We start from the raw sequence: 20,521 nt of genomic DNA, 5'->3' as shown, positions 1-20,521 counted from the left end.
CCATGGCAGGGGTGGCACTGGATGAGCTTTAAGGTCCCTTCCAACCCAAACCATCCTGGGATTCCATGATTCTCATTTTAGGGCTGCCCTGAGCAGTGTGATGTTCATCAGTGATGTGGGCAGAGGTTGGGGCCCCAGCCCCAACACTGAATTCCTGATTTCCATGGGAAAATGCCCCATTTCCAGGTGGAGGGCAGATAATTTCCGTGCAGTAGCTGTCGGACTTTGTAGGTCAGACTGTGACAAAGGAAGTGTTACCACTTTCCCAAAACTAAAGGGAAGATTTTTATAGGAACTTGGAGTACAAAGGAGAGTCGTGCATGCAGAGGGAGGCACAGGCATTCTTTGGTGCCTTATTCCTCATTACAGGAAACTAAAGCTACCTGGGAGTGGTTTTTTCTGAATAATTTAAAAAAAGAGAAAGCATTTGGGGCAGTCCTTTCTGCAGCAAATCTGGAAGTGGATCTGGACGTCCTTTCTCACTTGTATTTGTCTGCAAAGTACCAGAAGCAAACAGCATTTTGTGTGTCTCCTTAACTACATCTCTCCATCTCCAGCCTTGGAGTGGAGGGGGAGGAGAAAGGGAGCTGCCAGCAGCTCGCTGTGATTGATTTGTCTCGTGTTTTCTTACGCTGCGCTCTAACAACCTGTTTCAAAAAAAAAAAAAAAAAAAAAAAAAAAAAAAAAAAAAAAAAAAAAAAAGACAATGACAAATCAAAGCGAATATTTTCTCGCTAGAAATTCAAAGTGCCCTGGATCATCTCTGGGTATTTTGCTATTAAATGTGGGGCTTTATCCACAACGTTTGTCTGAGAGAGGGTTTTTGTTGTTGTTGTTGTTGTTTTTCCTGCTGGAGCTTGCAGCGTTTAGAGGAGAAATGTCTTTCCCCCGGAGCCATTTGCCTCAATAATTGCGGTGTGAAGCTGTCGCTGGTTGCCGTCACCCGGGGACAGTTTATGAAGGTAAACGCGCTGCAGTTCTCCACGTGCTCCAAGTACTGGAAGTGGCCCTGGGAAGGGATCGGGCGTCCTGGCTGGACTCGTAATTTGCCCTGAAGCAAAGGTTGGGCTGAGAGTTGCTATCCTGAGCCCGGACAGCTCCGGGGTGAAGCAGATACGGAGGTCCAGGGAAAGAGGAGATGAGGGATGCTGTCACCCCTGGATCCCGGGAGGTGAGGGATGCTGTCACCCCGACATCCCGGGAGGTGAGGGATGCTGTCACCCCTGGATCCCGGGAGGTGAGGGATGCTGTCACCCCGACATCCTGGGAGGTGAGAGATGCTGTCACCCCGGCGACGCGGCTCCCTGAGAGGTTTGCTCCCCTTTCTTCCCCCTTTTCCCCGGATTGTTATTCCCCATCAGGAAGAAAACCCCTCCGAGGGTGCCTGAGCGCAGGATTTTGAGCAGAGGGGGATTTCTGTCCCACGGAGTAAATCAAGGCTGTGCTGTTGGTAATTGGGAGCGCCCAGCCGAACTTTCCCAGCGCCGGCAAGGGCTGACACCAATTCCAGCTCCCGCTCCTGGCAGGGCGCTGCCTCCTCCCTTCCCATCCAAAATACCCCAAATAAAAGAATTTACACCCATCTCCTAACCTGCCCTTCCCTGCCGATGGAGCCGCAGGGTTCAGTGGGTCTGAGAGGGAGGGAGAGGGAGGGAGAGAGGGAGGGAGAGAGGGAAGGAGGAGGGAGAGAGGGAAGAGGCAGGCAGGGAGTTCAGGTTACCGCTGCCGCATCGCCGCCTTCCTCCGCTTCTAGCTCCGGAGCCTGAGCCCCTGGATGGGGACAGGGCTGCGGGGGGACACGGGGACAGCCGGGCAGAGGTGGCGGCGATCCCGCCGGGAAGATGCGCTGCGGGAGCATCCCGGGCTGAGCAGGTGCCTCTTCCTTCGCCCAGCTCCAGGTAGGACCGTGAGCAGGGACCGGCTCCCTCCCCGCCTGGATCCTCGGGGCCGCCTCTCCGACTTTCCCAAACTCTGCCGTGGGGACAGGCAGAGCAGAGGGAGCTGCTCTGGGAAGCGGGGTCAGCATCCAGACCTCCCGAGGCAGGGATGTCCGGCTCTGCACTGCCGTGTCCATCCCCCGGGGATCGTGGTCATTGGCACCAGGGCACACTGATTTTGGGTTGGGAAACGTGCTAATGAGTAATTCGCTTGCCAGATTTAATGGGTGTTTCACACGGGGGAACATTTTGGCAGCCCCACATAAAGACCAGGATCAATTAGGACAAAGCCAGGGCAGCGTTCTCCTCGCTGTCCTGCTGGGAGCTTGGATGGAATGCTGGAAAAAAAAAAAAAAAGATCCACGACGCACAGGTAAGTAATTAAAAAAGCAGCCACTGGACCTGATCCCACAAATATTTCTGTGTATAATCAGCACTTTTAAAGCCAAGTAATTATTGACAAAGGATGTGCCAGCATGAGGGCCCCACAGTCGGATTTGTGCTCCTTTGCCCAGGAAGATTTTCCCTCCCAAAGTACCAGACTTGATGCTTTAAGAGACACATGAATGCAAAGACTTAGTTCAACTGTTAGAGGAGTATAAAGTTCCAAACACCAAAAAATAACTGTGCCAAGAGGCACAGAAAAAAAAAAGGGTAAAGCATGAGCACCAGGCTCACCTGCTCCAAGTGCTCCCCCAGCTTAAAATAGGGGGGAAAAAACACCTGCAAGGCAGAATCCTGGCAGGTCCTCATCCTACAGCGATTTCATCAGGACTGAGCAGCAGTCAAAGACTTAGGAGTAATATTGGAATGTCTTTATTGGCAATTTTTCCCATTTTGAATGTTTTTTGGGTTTTTTTTTTACAACCTGCATAATTATCACTTCTCTTCAGTGCTATTTTACTTCTTCCTTCATGTATCTTGAGACGGTTTCCAAGGGAGAAGAGCAAGATCCTCATTTAGATTTCTATCTGAAATACCTTTTTCAGTTTTATTTCTCTTTTGCATTAAGATGTAGAAATCCAACAAACAGCACTACTTATGAATGTGCAATAAATAATTTGGTTTGGGGGCACAGAATTTTCGAAGAATGGTGCTTCTATAACTCAGAGAACTGTACTTTTGGAGTCCTGGCAATGGCAACAAGAGCCTAAGGAAGAAATTTCCTTATTGCTTTGTTTATGAAGATAGGAGGAATTGGATTGGATTTTATTCCTGTTCAGCACAATGAAGCACATGAGTTTACACAGGGTCAGGTGCTCTGATTCATCCCATTGTGGACAGCTGCTTGTCTGTGCTGAGATCTGAGGTTTGGAATTGAGCAAGTAAGGTAAAATTACTGATTCATGAGGCCATTCTGAAATAAGTTAAATATGCCCATTAGAATCAGTGATAAAAGGAACATGGGGGTATTGTAGGAATAGAGGGAGCATTAAAAGAAAAGAATATTAGCATTGGAGAGAAATGCAGAGAGGGATGGTTGATGCTCAGCAGGTGAAGGGAGGACAGAGAAAGGAGGAGAAGGCTTTTAGGCTGAATGTTTGGGGAAAAAACACGACCAAGATGAGAGAGAAAGAGGGAGAGCCCCAGGGCATTGCTGTTTTCCCTGCCTGTGAGAGAGGATGCCCTTGGCTGGCTGCCTGCCAGCTGTGTTTGCATCACTGGTGCAAGTGGATTGAGTCAAAAAAGTCCAAATATGCTCCTAAAAAGGACACAGAGCACCTGCACTGGGGGTTGGACTGCCCTGGGTGTCCTGGACAGTGTCCCTGCACTGATGGTCTGAGCTCTGCAACAGGACTCCTCCAGCCCCCACTGCAGCATCTTCATCCTGGGAAAAGGATCTGGCCTTACTCAATACCCAAACTGAACATTTCTGTGGGTGTTTAAGGGCCAGGATTCATCCAGAGAATTTTGCAGGTGGCTTGGAAAAGCAAGCTGATATTTTAAAATAGAAGCAAGCTTCCCTAGCTTGGCTAAAGTTTCTGGGAATATATTTCTTTTTGACTCCTCAGTTGCAGCACTTATTTCCTGTGACATTACCAGAGCCAAACTGTCTCAGTTTGAGTCACTCCAAGACACAAACTTTTTGCTGATTTTGAGAGCAAAATTGCATTTTGGTCAGAGGATGCTTTTTTGGCTTTTCAAAACAGATGTTATGAGCAAGAGCTCATGGCTGGGTGGATGAGATCAAGGTACATTATGAGCTAATGGCTCTTGATTTTTATTTTTTTTTATAAGGAGGAAGATGAATCCTTTGGTTCAAAAGATTTCTGTGCCACAAAGGCCTTCCCTCTTGCCATGGTCTTGATTCTCCTTTATGCATCTGGGTAGGGACAGAGGCAGAACCCAAGGACACCTGGTCTGGGCCATTTTAATAATGGAAATTTCCTCACCCAAGGTGACACTTCTGTATCTGAGCTGGGAACACTTTTCTGAGTGGATGAGGCCCATGAATTTTTGTTCTTTCCCTGTAAAAAGAAAGATGCAGCTATTAAATGGATGAGTGCTGCCTGCAGAAGTCCCCCCTGTGCCTGTGCTCTGCCCCTGGGACAGTGGCTGTGTTAAAGTTGTGTTTAATCAATCTGCTGGGGCTGTGGTTAACCACCAGTAAATCACCCCCTGTGGTACAGAAAATGTGATTCAGAGGAGGAAATGGGGCAAATTTGCCTCTGAAGGGGTGAGGTTAAGGAGTTATTGTGGGTCAGGTGGCTCTTCTGAAATTGCCTCATAGCACAATGGGGCAAGGATGTGAAACTTGAAGGGACTCTTGCTCAGATACTGAATTTTAACCAGTTTATATTTTAAAGTGTCTCCTTTTTTTTTTCACTATGATTTTTCTTTGATTGCTGTGAAAAATGTTTCTTTGCTTATTATGGCTGTGCCAGTGTTTAGGCCATGTTGGCCATGCCCTTGAGAATAGAGTTACATGCATATAAATGTATATATGGTAAATGGTATTTCATTTGGCTTACATTAATCTAGAATGTGACATCTCCCTCTAGTTTTTCTTCCTCTAGAAAATTCATAACTTCACTTGTTTTTACTGCACATCTTTTTCCTTTTAATTATTCCGAATTCTCTCCTTATTAAAACCCAAAGTAGTAAATAAAAACCAGCCCAAGCTTTTGCAAAGAAAATTCAGTCTGCTGTTGGAGTCACAGGGTCAATCAGCTAAATGGGAATTAGTACCATAATGACAGAGCATAAGCCAGGAGACGTAGCAGGATTTACAAACCCATGACAGTAATGCTGGTTTTCTATCTGTTGTCTAATTGATGGCTTAGTGGCTCCTGGGCTGGGTCTGTGACAGAGTCACTCTCTGGATATAAAATATTGTGGAGAAGCAGAAGCTCGTTTTGGAAAGCTTAAAACAAAACCCAGCCCTCAGAACCCTTTTTTTTTTTTCTATTCAGATCCCATCACAACAGGTGTGGGAGGAGATGGGAAAGCAAAACCCCCTCCCATCACAGAAAAAAAAAAGAGAGAAAAACCAAAGAGACAAAAGGAATCGAAATTAAAATAAAAAGACAACAAAGCAAATAAACAAAAGCCAAATCAAACAAAACAAAAACAAAAACAAAAACAAAAACAAAAAAAAAGAAAAGGAAAAAAGTAAAAGGAAAAAAGGGGGGAAAAAAGAGGAAAAAAGGAAAGAAAAAAGAAAAAAAGTAAAGGGAAAAAAAGAGGAAAAAAAGAAAGGGGAAAAAAATAAAGAAAAAAGAAAGGGGAAAAAAAGAATAAAAATAAAGGGAAAAAAATAAAGAAAAAAGGGGAAAAATAAAGGGGAAAAGGGAAAAAAACAAATTAAAAAAGGAAAAAAAAGAAAGGAAAAAAAAGAATAAAAATAAAGGGAAAAATAAAGGGAAAAAAATAAAGAACAAAAATTAAGGGGAAAAAGAAAGGGAAAAAAAGAAAGAGAAAAAATAAAGGGAAAAAATAAAAAAAAGAAAGGGAAAAAAGAATAAAAATAAAAGGAAAGTATAAAGAAAAAAAAGAAAGAGAAAAATAAAGGCAAAAATAAAGAAAAAAAGAAAGGGAAAAAAGAGTAAAAATAAAGGGAAAAAGAAAAGGAAAATATAAAGAAAAAAAAGAAAGGGGAAAAAAAAGGAAAAAAAAGGAAAAATAAAGGAGAAAAAAAAAAGGAAAAAAATACAATCTGTCCATAAATAATGATCCCAGCAACTCAGTGCTGAAGTGGCAGAATGTGGTGTGTGTGGAGGAGCAGTGCCTTGCTCTGCCTGCTGATGGACTGACAAGGAGACACCACCTGAGAGGTGAGAGGGACATCAGAGGGACAAAGGTTCAGAAAGGGCAGCACAAAAAGTTCTTCCCTTGTCCTGCACTTTGTGTTTCCTCCCTTTTTGCCTGCCAGTGTGGGTGAGCACACTGTTCATACAAAAATCTGGTGACACCCGTGGCTTCACCAGAAATGTCATTTTGGAGAGCTCCAGACTGGCCCCTGCTCCTCTGAAACTCTTGCATTTAGGAAAAAAAATAAATGTTTCCCGCTGTTCTTGACATTTTCTTATTATCTGTGTGTGCTGACTCCTTCTCTGTGTCATGCTGAGCTTATGAAAAAGCAATTTAGGGGCGTAATTCCAAGGAAAATCGGGAGTTAGCAGCTTTTGCTAGTCCTTTTACCAGGGCATATATTGCATTTAGTGATTAGGAAAAGCAAATGGGAATAACGCTGCTGACTTTAACTGTGCAGGATTTGAGGATTTGAGGCTGGAGCCCCTGGCCACTGTCTTTAAGTCGTGCCTCTGCTTTTGGGGCTGCAGCTGTTGGAGTCTTTTTCCAAAGCAGGGACTTTGGCAGATGGTCCAAAGCACTTTGGGTTTGGGTTTTTCCCTGGCTGATGTGCGTGACCTCAGTGCAGAACATCACCAGCCATCCCCTGGACCCGACTGGAGCTGTGGCCCAGAAAAGCTGAGAAAAGTGTACTCCTTTAAATTGGACCTTTAAATTCTTTCAATTGAACCTTTAAATTCTTTAAATTGAACCTGCTCCTCAGGGGGACTCCAGACCTACTTCCCTTTCTCTGCTTTCCCCGAGCTGCGTGGCACAGAGCCCTGCTCTCAGATAATTACACTCATTAGCAGACCTGAAGGACGTGTCAGGTTAATTTCGATGCAGTAATTAGGCTTTGGCACTTTGAGGAGTTTCCATTCCAGCAGGGTCAGTGGTGTGACCCCAAAGCCAAGCTGCTGCCCATGGCAGGATTTTGGTAGCAGGGAGTTTGTGCCACACTTGAAAAATAGAGAATTCTGCAGTTTGGGATTCAGACCCCAGGCCTTGGCCACTCTTCATAAGGTCCCAGTGATAAATAACACACAGAACAAACATTTTCAGCTCCCCTGAAGCTGCTGGATAGAATTTAAAGACTAACTGACAAAAAAAAGGAAAAAAGATAAAAGGATGCCAAGGCAAGCCCAGAGGATGATAAATGTGTCTGGGACCAGTGGAGAAACAGATAAAGAGGCTTCCAGTGGGTTTTTGGCAAATTATGTAAAAAGAAGCAATAGAAAGAAAGTTAGAGAAGTTTATTTCCACTAGTTTTGGTGTCATTTGTGGTGAACCTACACAGGACAACTGCCTGGTCTCCCCTGAGGCTCCGGGATTTTTTGTGCTTTCCTGGAGAAAATCACAGATTCCCCCAAATTCATCTGGGACACAGGAAGGATCCCTTTGTGACATTAGGGCATTCTCTTGAGTTTGGGAATCCTGCCCACATAAGACACCTGAAAATTGGTATGTTGGAATTGGGTATTTTAGAATTTAATGTCTTTATAATTTAATATTAAAGCTGGGTTACTTTGATATTTTGAAGCTTGGTGTTCTGGTATTTTGCAGCAGAATAATTTTAGTATTTTGGAACTTGGTATTCTAATATTTTGAAACTGCATTACCTTAGTATTTTGGGACTTAGTATTTGAATATTTTAAATATGTGTTACTTTGGTATTTTAGAACTTAGCATTCTGGTATTTTAAAACAGGGATTTTGAAACTTGGTTTTCTGATATTTTGGTGGAAGAGCTACCAGCATTTAGATTGTCAATGAAAAAAGAAAGTTTAAGACTTAGCTGTAAAGTTTTGTGCATAGAGAGCTGAAAAGGCCAGCTGCAGGCATAGATAAGAGAGAAATAAAGATAAGAAATCGTTTTTGAGGAGGACAAAAGTCACCTGGCTCCTACTTTCATAGTACAATCCTCAGATGATATCAGAATAAAACTATGGAAAATCCAAGAAATGGATTTTTAATATAGGTAAACACTATAAATATAGGTTATATATAAATATAGGTTATATAAACTATATAAATATAGGTTTTAATATAGGTAAACTACTTGATGTTGCATGGGCAGTGTATCAATGTGCAAATCCAAAAAAAGAAAAAAAGAAAAAAAACCCAAAAAAACCAGAAAAAAACTAAACAGAAAATGATAGTAAATATAAAAGAAAACAGCAAAAAATTCTTAGCCTCAGGGAGGAGTCTTGTAACAGGGAAGGGGTTCAGTTCCTCGATCTTCATTAGGAAGATTGGGAACTAATAAATACACATATTACAAAAAAAAATATAAATATTGGAAGCAGGAGTATCCTCAGGTAAAACCCAGGACTCCTCCAAACCTTCTCATAGCAACAGCAGAGCCTCTGGAAACAGCCACACTAAGGAATGAAAACCTGGAATTTTTAGTAGGCACAGGAACCAATTATTCAGTATTAAATACCCTGCAAGGGAAGTCTAGTGATGCCAACAATTTCGAACTAGGAAAATTATAAATAACCCATTAATTTCTGTACCTGCTGAACTCTCCAAAACTGTTATTAAGGAAAAACTTACTGGGAAAGTTGAGTGCAAAAAATCAAGTTTCAGGAAGAAGATAATAAAATTAAAATCTTCGAGTCTAAATACATATAAACTTTAATTTTTATATTACACTGACTTCCCAATCTGAACTTACCCCAAAGAAAATTAAGAATGCAGTCATCCCCATTGTGTGGGCCAGGGAGATTCCTGAAAAGTCAAAAAGAGCAGAACCTGTGAGAATCAAATTAAATAAGACACAGGCCTGGTAAGACAAAACAAATATCCTTTAAAATTAAAACATTGAGGAGGCTCATTACCTATTATTAAGAAAATTTTAAGGTACAGGTTGTTGGTGAACTCCAATTTTGCCAGTCAAAAATGTTAATAGTAAAGATTATCAGTTGGTATAAGACTCAAAAGCAATTAATAAAATTGCTAACTAACTTAAAAATTGCTAAGTTATCCACAACACACATAACCACAATAAAAAAGAAAAAAGGTAAATAAATAAATAAATTTTGAATGGTTCACTGTAATAGATTTAAAGGGATTTTGGATTATTGGTCCACCCTTTTTATGGACTTTTAAAACTGCCCATAAAGACTTTATTATATGGCCTGATGATACTCAGGCTGCTTTCAAACATCTTCAAAAGCACAAATGATGTCTCTAGCTTTGGGCTTCCTAGATCCTGTGAAATCTTTTGAATTATTCCCTTGTGCCCAGCTGGCACAAACGCTGGCCCAGCTGTTTGTGAGCAGCTACAGAGCTGCAGGGTCAGATATTAAATCAGAATACAACACAAAAATTCGTCAGTTAATCAAAGCATTCTATTCTAAATTTCACCCTGCTGGATGGGAAGTCACCCCAGCTGGACAAGTAATAGTTTCTGAGAGAATAAATTAGTGATTCAGGCTATCAAATGTAGTAACTCTCCTGGAGATTATTGGCAAATTGGCTTTACAGAATTTCCATGCAAAGAGAGCTGTAAATATCTTTTAGTGGATCCCCTTTCTGGGTGACCTGAAGCATTTCCCTGTTGTATCAACATGGCAAAAGAAGTCATGAAAATATTTCTAAATCAAATATTTCCATGCTTTGGAGCTCCTCTAGGAATGTCATCAGCAGAGGGTCTCATTTTATAGCAGGAGTAGTGGGACAAGTCAGCAAAGCCTTGGGAATCCAGTGGGATTTACACACTCCATGATGGTCACAAGCCAGAGGAAAGGCAGAAAAAAAATCAATTATACTATTAAACTTTAATTATTACGCCCAACTAGAATAAAATATGAGGAAAAAAAAATGAAGTTTGCAACTGAAATTGAGTACTTGCAGCTGAAGTATTGCTCGTCTCTGTAAGATGTATCTTAACAGTTCACCAAAATCTTTATTTGCCAAAAACACCTTTAGAGTTTCATGGAGGGATAAGTCATGAAATTTCCTACAAAAATTCGAAGTAGCTAAAATATTAAATGTAGCTAATTGCTGGATATGTTCTCAAGGAATGCTGGCAGGAATGAGGCCCCACACAACCTCATGGCCTTAAGGAAAAATGTGCTATTATAGGACCAGAATGTTGCACTTACATCAGGGATGAGTTTGAAGCCCAGCAGACAAAAATCGAGAGAAAAAGCAATAGAAGAGTGGCAGAAAGAAGAAAACTCTTTGATGAGGTTGGCTTAATTCATGGCTCCCAGACTGGGGACTGCTGCAAAATGCATTTGTGGCAGTCCTCTGTAACCACTGCAGAGTTTTCACTTGTTTGTGTTCAGTGTCAGAGTTGTTGTAACATTTTGTGCTGAAAAATGAAGTATTGTGACTTGCCTAAAAGAGACAGTCTCAAGAAAAAGGAGGGATTTGATAAATAACAAAGAGAATAAAAAATGTTCAACTCCCCTTAAGCTGCTGGGAGAGAGCAGAGCCTTTTTTTGTGTGTGTTCGTTTCAGGTGAGTGTGACAAGAGGCTGCAAATCCCACATGGTTTGGTGCCAGGATTCCATGCAAGCCACAGCTGCAGAGACCCATGAAGTGCCAGTCAGTTTAAGAAAACTCTAGGATATGAAACAAGCACTTTTTTTGGCAATGCCCTTCATAAAATGTTTTGCAGTTGGAAAAACAGGAGATGGAAAAAGCTTTGAGGTTATTAAAAACTCTGATTTCTGACTGAGATCACAAAGAAAAATCAAGTATGGTGTCATGCATTTTTCTTTATATAAAACCAGAAAGATTTGTTTTGATGCAAAATGGGGGTGAGAGGGGGGCTCAGCATCTCATGGGTAAGGAGACAATACCAGGGTGATTTAATTCCCTGATACAGAAACTTCAGTGCTCCAAGGAACTGCCCTGCCTGCACTAAAAGAAAATGGTTTTGGTGTTCAGAATTCTCCCTGTTCATCTGAAAACAAGGATTGATGGATGGGTTTTGAAGAAAACTGGCCTTGGCAGGAGGAAGCAGCTTGTGTCTCTGTCACCTTGGAGTTCTCTCAGGCTGGACATTGGGGCTGGAGCAGCCTGGGACAGTGGGAGGTGTCCCTGCCATGGCAGGGGTGACACTGGATGGGCTTTGAGGATCTTTAAGATCCTTTTCAACCCAAACCATTCCATGGTTCCATGGCTCTTCTTACTGAGGCCACTGCCCATCCCTTGTTCCCTGCACAGGGACAGGATACATGGACATGTGTGCCACTTGCAAAACTTCTAAAATGCTGTTTACAATTTGCATGCATTTGCAAACGTTTGCATTGCCCAGCTGTGTTTGTTTGTGTGTTTATGTGTTTATGTGTGTGTGTGCAAGCTGTGCTCCTTCAGCGTGGCCTGAAAGGGGAAGGCAATCTGATTCTGGAAAGGCAGAATGGGAAAGGTGGCAGGAATGGTAAAGGCTGCTCACCCAGCTATCCAAAACAAGGACCTTTAAAAGTTTTTTTTTAGATCTGTTACCAATGCTGGAAACAAAAAGTAAAGAATGGTGACGTTACATTAGTCTGATTCTACTGAAATCCTGTAAAATGGTTGTTGTGTGTTATGGCACCTTGCACTTGGATATTTGTGGCAAGGTTTTAATGGGTTTTAATAGAAAGTTGCTCTCCATTATATTCTTAGTTCAGTGTTTGGTTTGTACATGTTCTGGAATTTCTGTAACAGAGACATATCAGACTCTCAAAGAGTCTTCTGTGAGCTGGTGACAGGAGCAAACCTCTTGGACATCTCCATTGTCAACCTCAGAACAGCACCCTGTCCTGAAAACACCATTCAGGCTATTCATGTGCTTCCTCCCAGGCCACTGAAGAATGTGAGAACAGATGCAGAGCAGATTTTTGTATAATCTTTTGCATGTACATATAATATAACTGCATATGTATAATCTTACACAATTTTATATACATATTTAACTAAAGCAGTTGTAAAGTTAATTACAAGACTACTGTGGGCTATAAATACAAGAAAAAATCAGATCTGAAGAATACTCTGTTTAAGGATAAAGTGAATTTAAATATAGGTGCCAGAAGAAATGTGAACTTTTGAAACATTTTCAAAATTCATTAGTGAATCATTGTAAAAGCACACTTCACTGTGGGAGCAATTCCAGTAAACCAAGACTCCAGTTCTACTTGTTTCATGCTTTTGAGAGCTCTCACTGAAGTCAATGGGTCTATTCTTGGGGGTAAAATGAGCAGGATTTGGTTCCAGGGACACCTGGCTGGACTTTCAAATGAACTTAAATCCTGCAATGCAATACTCTTGATTGCCTGGAAAGGGGAATTTGAGCAAATGGAAGTCACTAAGGTGAATTTGGGGGAGTCTACACACAACATTCCTGGTCAGAAGGCAGAGATCAAATTTCCATGAAATCTGCAGCTCTGGGCATGGTTAACTTGGTTTGCTGTGTTTTTAGTTGGGGAGCCAGATACAATCCTTTGTTAAGAAGGGGGAAGGTGGAAGTTTCCCCTTGGTAAAAATTGCCCCATGCTAGTGCTCTAAAATAGCAGTAGGAGAGTCTGTGACTTTCTGGAATGAGCAACTCGAGCCTTAAACTCCTCTCACCAGGTTAATTTATGGAGATATGTAATATTTTTGGCACTGCAAGGGTTGGGGGTTTGCTTTGATAATTTTTCTCTCACTCAAAATTTGTATTAGAATTATAAGATGATGTCCAGCTCATTAATCTCTTAAAAGGTTAAATGAATGAACATTGTTGTTGTTGTCTGGATCTTTCTCACTTAAAAAGGGGAGAGGAATAGGACAAGACTCTTCTCACCTCAGCATGTCCTAGTGAGTCACTCAAACTCTGCACAAGCTGAAACATCCAAATAATGTGACCCACTGCTGTTTTGCTGCTTTTCTTTTTTTCAGGGCAGCTGACCCAACTTCAAAAATGTGACTCATGGCTCCTCCAGCAAAAGGATCAGGAGCAGTTTCTGGGTTGGTGCAAGAGCCCCACAGGACACAAAGGGGGTGAAGATGAGAGGAATCTGGCTGGATACCTGTTGGCCTGTTGGATACCTGCTGGCTCTGGGACACATGCACAAATGGAGAAACACGGTATTTAAAAAAAAAAAAAACAACAAAAAAACGCCAAAACAAATAAAAAAGCTATCATTGTTATTCTCTGCCCTCTGAGATGGAGGCATAAATCTGCTCCTCCTGCGGCCCTGGTGGGTCCAACCTTGGTTTGTAGGATGCTGAAAACGGGGAGGAGGTTTGGAGCATCAGCCTGGGTAACCTGGTGTCAGTGGACACGCTTGTGTGGATTTCTGAGGATACACTGGCTTGGAGGGCAGATTCAAGTTAAGCCCAAGTGTGAATCTGCCAGCAGAACATCTCATGGGGGTGACAGGAGGAGAAATGCACGTGGGTGAGTGCCCTCAAACAGGCAGCTTCCTATTAGAGCTGAGCTGGCTTTAAATCCCTGTGCAGGGAGTTGGGAGCAGAGCGCTGAGAGGAACCTCAGATTATTTTTATGGATGTGCTGCTCCTTCTTCTTCCTTTCAGACAGATTCCAGAAAGTTCAGGCTGTTTTTCTGCCTGCTGGGGCTCAGCAGTGCCAGCTTCTGGGTTTTCTTCAGCTGGACCCAATTCTGCACGTCCTGTGAGAGCAGCCAGGGTTACACCTTCCCCGTGGAGACTTTCAGGAGGATCGAAGGGAACTTCTCCCAGCTCCCAGATGTTGACTGCCTCAAGAACCCTCCTTTCCTTGTGCTGCTCGTGGCATCCTCGTGCCAGCAGGTGAGTGCCAGGATGGCCATCAGGCACACCTGGGGCAAGGACAGGACCGTGGCTGGGAAGCGCCTGGTGACGTTTTTCCTCCTGGGGAGCCCTGGGAATGCCAGGCAGCAGGCTGACATCACTGCTGAGAGCCAGAGGTACAGAGACATCATCCAGAAGAACTTTATGGACACCTATTACAACCTGACCCTAAAGACCATGATGGGAATCGAGTGGATTCACAGGTTTTGTTCCCAGTCCAGCTTTGCCATGAAAACCGACACAGATGTGTTTGTCAACGTTTTTTACCTCACTGAGCTCCTTCTGAGGAAAAAGAAGACTGCTGGATTCTTCACAGGCTTTTTAAAACTGCACGAGCAGCCCATCAGGACGAGAAGGAGTAAGTGGTATGTGAGTAAGGAAGAGTATCCAGGATCGACCTACCCACCCTTTTGTTCTGGGACTGGGTATGTTTTATCCAGCGACGTAGCCAGCCAGATCTATAACATTTCTGAGAGTGTTCCATTCATTAAACTGGAGGATGTGTTCATAGGACTGTGCCTTGACAAATTAAAAATTCAGCTGGAGGAGCTCCACTCGGAGCAGACGTTTTTCCCAGAAAGGATCAGGTTCTCTGTTCCTCGCTTCAGGAAAATCGTGACGTGCCACGGAGTAAAACCCCTCGAGCAGCTGAGCTACTGGAACCACTTAGTGGCAGGAACTCAAGGAGGAGTGCTCTAGCACCTGCCCTGCTCCACTGAACAAACTGAAATTCTCTGCTTTTACAGGGCTGCTCCCCACTCCAGCACACTCCCAATTAACTCCAGCTCCATCACGTTAATGACTTTGAAATGTTATTTTAATCACAGAATCAGAGAACTGTTAAGGTTGGAAAAGACCTCCATGATCATTGAGTCAAATCTTTGATTAAGCATCCCCTTGTCAACTAAACCAGAGCACTGAGTGCCACGTCCAGTCATTCCTTGAACACTTCGTGGACAGCCCCTTCCAGTGCTTAACCACCCTTTCTGTGAAAAAATTCCCTATTTCTGCCCAAGAACATGCAAATTTCCTTCTCTCCCATTCACTCCCACCTCTGTGCATCACTTCTCTGCACAAGTTACAATAATTATTATTATTATTATTTATTTCCCTGAAACATTCAGGGTTGCTAACCCACCCTGCTGCCAGGGGCCTGGGAACATTTCTGCTGTGCCAAACAAAAAAAAAAAAAAAAAAAGTCAAAGCGCTTTTGTTCAGAAAATCAAATCTGCACCATCTTCCTGGTGGCCCTTGATAAATTCCTGCACCCATCTGTGCAGTCTCCTAAGGGATGATATTTGTGGCTGTCAGGATGCTCCCTCCTGGCAGAGGAACTGCAGCCCTGCCCTTGCAGCCAGCTCTGTGTGGGCTGAGCTGCATCCTGGCACAGATCCCTCCTTCAGTCTACACCAGGGTTTTTTTTTTTTTTGGAGAGATGGTAGAATTTGCCCATGCAATGCTCTCAGGACAACCTTGGGCACTGCAGGTCACCTGGTGGATGTTTCCTTGTGTGTGCTTCCTCCCAAAAACAACCCGTGGTGGAGCCAGTGGAGGGTGTCCTGCTCTTCCTATTAAAACAGACCCTGGAGATATCCTTGATATTTGTGTCTCACTGTGATTGCCTGAGAGCTACTGTGAATGGTTTGCCAAGGCTAAACTAGAGTCACTTACAGTGATTTAGACTTTTTTTTTTCCAAAGAGAAACTGGGTGTGTGAGGGAGAAGACAGGAGGATTTTTCTCTTTTGAACAAGACCTAGTGGCAAAATGTGCTCAAGCAATCATTTTCTATTTCTTATTTCATTCCCAAGCAAAGACTCATGAAATCTCTGGGATGGTTATAAGTTTCAGAGATAAGGAGTGGGGTCTTTACAGCAGATGCTGAAAAATCCTTCAGGGCTCTGAGGAGGGAGAAGGGAGCTCAGAAATCCTCCCTTAGGCAATGCTCCTGTTTGATTTTCCTGCAGGCACAGGCAAGGTCAGTGTTATCAGCACGGAATGCCTGTAATGTCTGTGTGAAGTGTTTTTTCCAAAAAGCAGCGAAAGTGGAGCTGTTCCCAAGGGGAGCTGAGGGGATCTGACACCCAGCATGATAAAAGCATGGAAGAAAGACAGGAAAGTAGATTTTATTATTTTGGTGTTATTTATTTTTATTGTTTCTTTTCTTTTTATTGAAAAGAAGGATTCTTTTCTTTCTTTCTTTCTTTCTTTCTTTCTTTCTTTCTTTCTTTCTTTCTTTCTTTCTTTCTTTCTTTCTTTCTTTCTTTCTTTCTTTCTTTCTTTCTTTCTTTCTTTCTTTCTTTCTTTCTTTCTTTCTTTCTTTCTTTCTTTCTTTCTTTCTTTCTTTCTTTCTTTCTTTCTTTCTTTCTTTCTTTCTTTCTTTCTTTCTTTCTTTCTTTCTTTCTTTCTTTCTTTCTTTCTTTCTTTCTTTCTTTCTTTCTTTCTTTCTTTCTTTCCCTCTTTTCAACTCCTTCTTGGTGAGGATTTCCCAAGCATCTCATTTTAATTGCCTGTGTCTGAAGAGCAGGATAAATATTTTCAGTAGGAAAATCCTGAGACATATTTAATAATGGTCATAAAATAGTATTTATTTTCCTCTGGTGTAGAGTAACCTGAGATCATGCACTTACATTTGACCACTGATGATGAAAGAAACAATGTTTATTTGTTTGACAGAAGAATGGCCTTCTTCATTTTAAGCTTCTTTGATAAACTTTTAATATTTTATTTAAAGAATTAAAATATTTTTATAGCTCAATTTTACTTACAATTCATCTCTTTTCTGAACACTTTTGCTGCCTTCAGAAGATGTGATGGGTCAGACTGATAAAGCCAAGCCAACATCTTTTTAATCACTATTCTTTCCACGTGATATGCAGAAATATCTTGTGTCATTCATTGCTCTTGTGCCCAAGGTGCAAGCTGGTTATTCCTTTAATTTATGGAAAAATGCTGAGCAGAAAGGAATATTTCCTGGGCATTCCTAGCTCCCTGGCTTGAGGGGCAGAGGTCTGTGATCTGGGACAGCATCATCAGCCTGATGTTCTCTTCTTGTTCCCAGAGGTACTAATAGAGTAATAAATAATAATGTAACAATGAAATAATGCTGCAGGCAATTGTAGGTCTCACTTCCACCTCTGTGCCTGGTGCCAGCAGTTTGTGGCTTTGCATCAGCATAAAAAAAGTCACTCTTGAGGACTAAGTCCTGCTTGACCTCTTGTGGCTTTTATTTGAGTTCAGGACGGTTCCAAATCACTTGAATCCAGCTGTAAACTGTTCTCAGGTGGTCACTTCTGCTGCCTCCACCTCTGCATTTTTGGGGCTAAATCCTAGTGGAAGATGTCCCATGGCAAGGGGGTGGAAATGGATGTTCTTTAACCCAAACCCAACCATTCTGTGGTTCCATGAAACCCATCTCTGATGTGCCATTGGGGACGAGTTCCCAGACAAGAAACCATCAGTGTTTCCAGGGAGATGTGTTTGTCATTTCAAGTGACCTGTGCAAGATGTCTCCAGAATGATTTGCCCCCACATCAGTCTCAATGGCTGCCCACGAGTGTTTAATTTGTCACTGCTCTGCAGAGGAGCAGATGAGCTCAGGCTGCAGTGTCAGGGATTTGGGGATCCTGCTCCTCTCCTCTCTGCACAGTGGCTTCCCAAGTGAATGCTTTTAGCTGCTGCACGGAATATTCCTCAATGTGATGATCTAGAAACTGATCTTTTCATTCACAGAATCGTAGAATTGTTTAGGTTGGAAAGGAACTGCAAGTTTTCATTGAGTCCACCCCTTAACCCCAAAAGGTGTCCCTAAGCACCCCATCTACACATGTTTTGAACACTTCCAGGGACAGTGATCCCACCCCTTCCTGGGGCAGCCTGTCCCTGTGCTTGACCATCCTTTCTGTGAAGAAATTGTTCATAAATGCCATCTAAACCTCCCCTGGTGCAACTTGAAGCCATTTCTCCTTGTCCTGTTGCTTTTTCCTGGGAGAAGAGACCAATCCCCATCTCACCCCACCCTCCTGTCAGGGATTTGTGGAGAGCAATGAAATTCCCCTGAGCCTCCTTTTCTCCAGATCAAACCCCTCCCCTGCTCCCTAGGCTGCTTTGAAGAAGAATATATTAATTGCATAATTAATTACTTAAAACATAACGTTACCCTGCTGGAAAATGTGACTGAAGGAAAGGCAGATGATTGCATGTAAGGCAAATCCATTTGTTTAAACAAAAGCACTGTGCTAGTGAGTTTATATGTATCAGCTAAATTAAATTAGCTTTTGCAGCTGAGGCCTCAGATAATGAATTTTAAAACAAACAAAACAGTATTAGTGGCCTTTTGAAAAATGAGATGCATTTTCCCATGAATGACCATCACAAAACAATGAGAAATACAAGTAGAGCTGTAAACACAGTATTGCAGTGTACATATACTTATTTTTAAATTTTGTATAGGCTGATAAAAGAATTCAGGCAATTTGGGGGCAGTTTGTCTGCAGAAGGTGAGCACTACCCCAACATTTTTATACATTCTGGGTTAGAAGTTCATTAAAATTTTTAAATTTTATTTTATGAATAGCTTTAAAAAGGTAATCTAAAAGTTACTCCTCTGCTTCTGAGTAGGGAGGAGCACAGAAATCAGCAGAGCTGACAGTGTCTTAGAGTTGGTTGCATTTCAGCACATTCTGTTTCTTCCAAGATCAGTTTTTGGATGCAGAAAAATTAACACAATTTTTTTTCCCCCCCCACAACCCAAATTCATCAGCTAATGCATTCTCAGTTCAAATGAGGATTTTCAGAGCTATGCACGAAGGATTTGGTCTCACAGCTCGTCTGACTCAGGCACTTCTGGAAACACAGGGTGGATTTCTGCAGTGGGAATTTTGCCTTATTTCAAGGAGGAAAGGGACAAAAGAGCTCCTGGTGTGTGCTGGGTGTGATGGGAATGCTGCTCCTCACGGATCTGTGTGGGTGACAATGCAATGTCCATTTAAAACTCGTGCCAATGTTTGTAATTATTTGTACAGAACACGAGAGTGTTGAGCCAACGGTTCCATGTTTGGTATTTTATTAGTAAAGAATTTTGCTACCACAGTTTAGTGTCTGTTTGCTTGTATTTCTGGTTGTGAATGTACCAACATTTTGGGGTGTAGTCGTGGTAGGGGGATGGTTCCTTTTCCAGGAAAGGAAAAGGAACTTTTTTTTTTACTTTAAAATCAGTAGAGTTTATAATTTATCATTAATTTATCATTTATAATCATTTAGGCTGGAAATGACAGCACTTGGTCTTGTTAAATCTGAATTTGAAACACTCGAATTTTCTCCCTTTCTCAAAAACGACTTAGGAAATAGTGAGGGAATTGAAAGAAAAAGATAAATTTAACCACAGGTGATACCTTTGGGAAGAACAAGAGGCAAACTGAAATGATTTCTGCCCCACTGTGTGCCTGAGGATGGCTGTCAGGGTCCTTCTGGGACCTGCAAGTACAGGGCTATTCTCTTATCACTTAAAAGAGAAATGTGAAATAACTGAAGACTGCCAGATGGATTTTCAAACACAAGCAGTTATGAACTAAAAACCATAAAGAGAAAAGTTCTCCCTTACTGCCTTTATCTTCTATTTAATCTTGCTTACATTTCTGATGTATTTTGCTTGGGATTTTTTTTTTTAGCTGGACTTTAATTCATTAGTTCATGACAGCAATATATTCTACAAATATTGTCACAGGACTTAGACATATGCAGCACATAGGAGATCCAGCCTGAAAAAGAAGACTTGAATTTGCACAAATTCTGGCTGAGCAAATAGAGACTTTTTTCAAAGCCTGGTAATACAGTGGGTTTGAGGCTGTTCTTCTAAAGAGTTCACTTAAGTCCATTTTCACCAAAAAATGTAATTAGATGATTTCAATGGTTGAGAAAGAATCTTTCACATATTCAAAAATGCATTATTTTTGGAGGGGGAAAAGGAAATAAATCCAAGTCCCTTCTTAGAATCTCTCCAAGTGAACTGTGCACACAACATTCCTTGTGTTCAGCTACTCACCCAACCTCACCTCGTTGAATTTATGACTTTGGGTGCAGGGACAGAGCCCTGCAATCATCTCCCTGCTCCTCAGGAATCCCAGTAACATTTCCAATACACAATTACACTCCACAAACTCCCTGGTATGAACGCCATAAATTAGTGATGTGGTGTGATTTACACCTCCAGCTCACGGATCCCTTCATGTTTAATTTAATTATTGCAGCTGAAGCAGCAGTTGTAAGTAAATGTTTGACTCGAGTACACAAAGGGACCTGCAGCTTTCACACGTGTAAAGGTCCAAGGGGGGAATTACAGAGCAGGGAGAGCTGAGCTGGGAGCAGGGTGGTGTGGGAGTGATGCTCTGGGTCCTGGCAGGGTGAGCAGGGGGTGGAACAGCTCAGGGTGAGGGCATGAGGCACCTCAGCCCATTTTGGGGATGAGGAAGGTGCTGCCTAAAGTCTGAAATTCTCAGTGACCAGGGTTCCAACATGTGGATATGGAAAAG

At 42.3% G+C, this 20,521-nt stretch overlaps 1 protein-coding gene across 4 annotated transcripts; it reads left to right on the top strand.

The window, feature by feature from the left end:
* Window positions 1-692: 692 nt before the first annotated feature.
* B3GALT5 (beta-1,3-galactosyltransferase 5) lies at window positions 693-19,082 on the top strand. 4 transcript variants are annotated; one of them, XM_088160472.1, is made up of 3 exons: window positions 693-962; window positions 13,100-13,288; window positions 13,739-19,082. In XM_088160472.1, the coding sequence occupies exons 2-3, from the start codon at window positions 13,208-13,210 to the stop codon at window positions 14,690-14,692; spliced, it is 1,035 nt and encodes a 344-aa protein (XP_088016598.1). In that variant the 5' UTR covers window positions 693-962; window positions 13,100-13,207; the 3' UTR covers window positions 14,693-19,082. The 4 variants fall into 4 exon arrangements, with proteins under 4 accessions (XP_088016598.1, XP_088016599.1, XP_088016597.1 ...); XM_088160473.1 differs by lacking the exon at window positions 693-962 and adding an exon at window positions 969-1,237; XM_088160471.1 differs by lacking the exon at window positions 693-962 and adding an exon at window positions 1,599-1,898.
* The last annotated feature ends 1,439 nt before the right edge of the window (window positions 19,083-20,521 follow it).

Source organism: Sturnus vulgaris, chromosome 2, assembly GCF_052056855.1.
Source record: "Sturnus vulgaris isolate bStuVul1 chromosome 2, bStuVul1.hap1, whole genome shotgun sequence".
Taxonomy (NCBI): Eukaryota; Metazoa; Chordata; class Aves; order Passeriformes; family Sturnidae; genus Sturnus; species Sturnus vulgaris.
The sequence above is the reverse complement of the archived record's forward strand: the minus strand, read 5'-3'. Positions and strand labels throughout refer to the sequence as shown.

Excerpts from the sequence above, each read along its gene's own strand:
- B3GALT5 (XM_088160472.1), top strand. The coding sequence starts at position 13,208 with ATGAGAGGAATCTGGCTGGATACCTGTTGGCCTGTTGGATACCTGCTG. Across the intron at positions 13,289-13,738 it reads TGCACAAATGGAGAAACACG|ACAGATTCCAGAAAGTTCAG; the intron begins GTATTTAAAAAA and ends TCTTCCTTTCAG.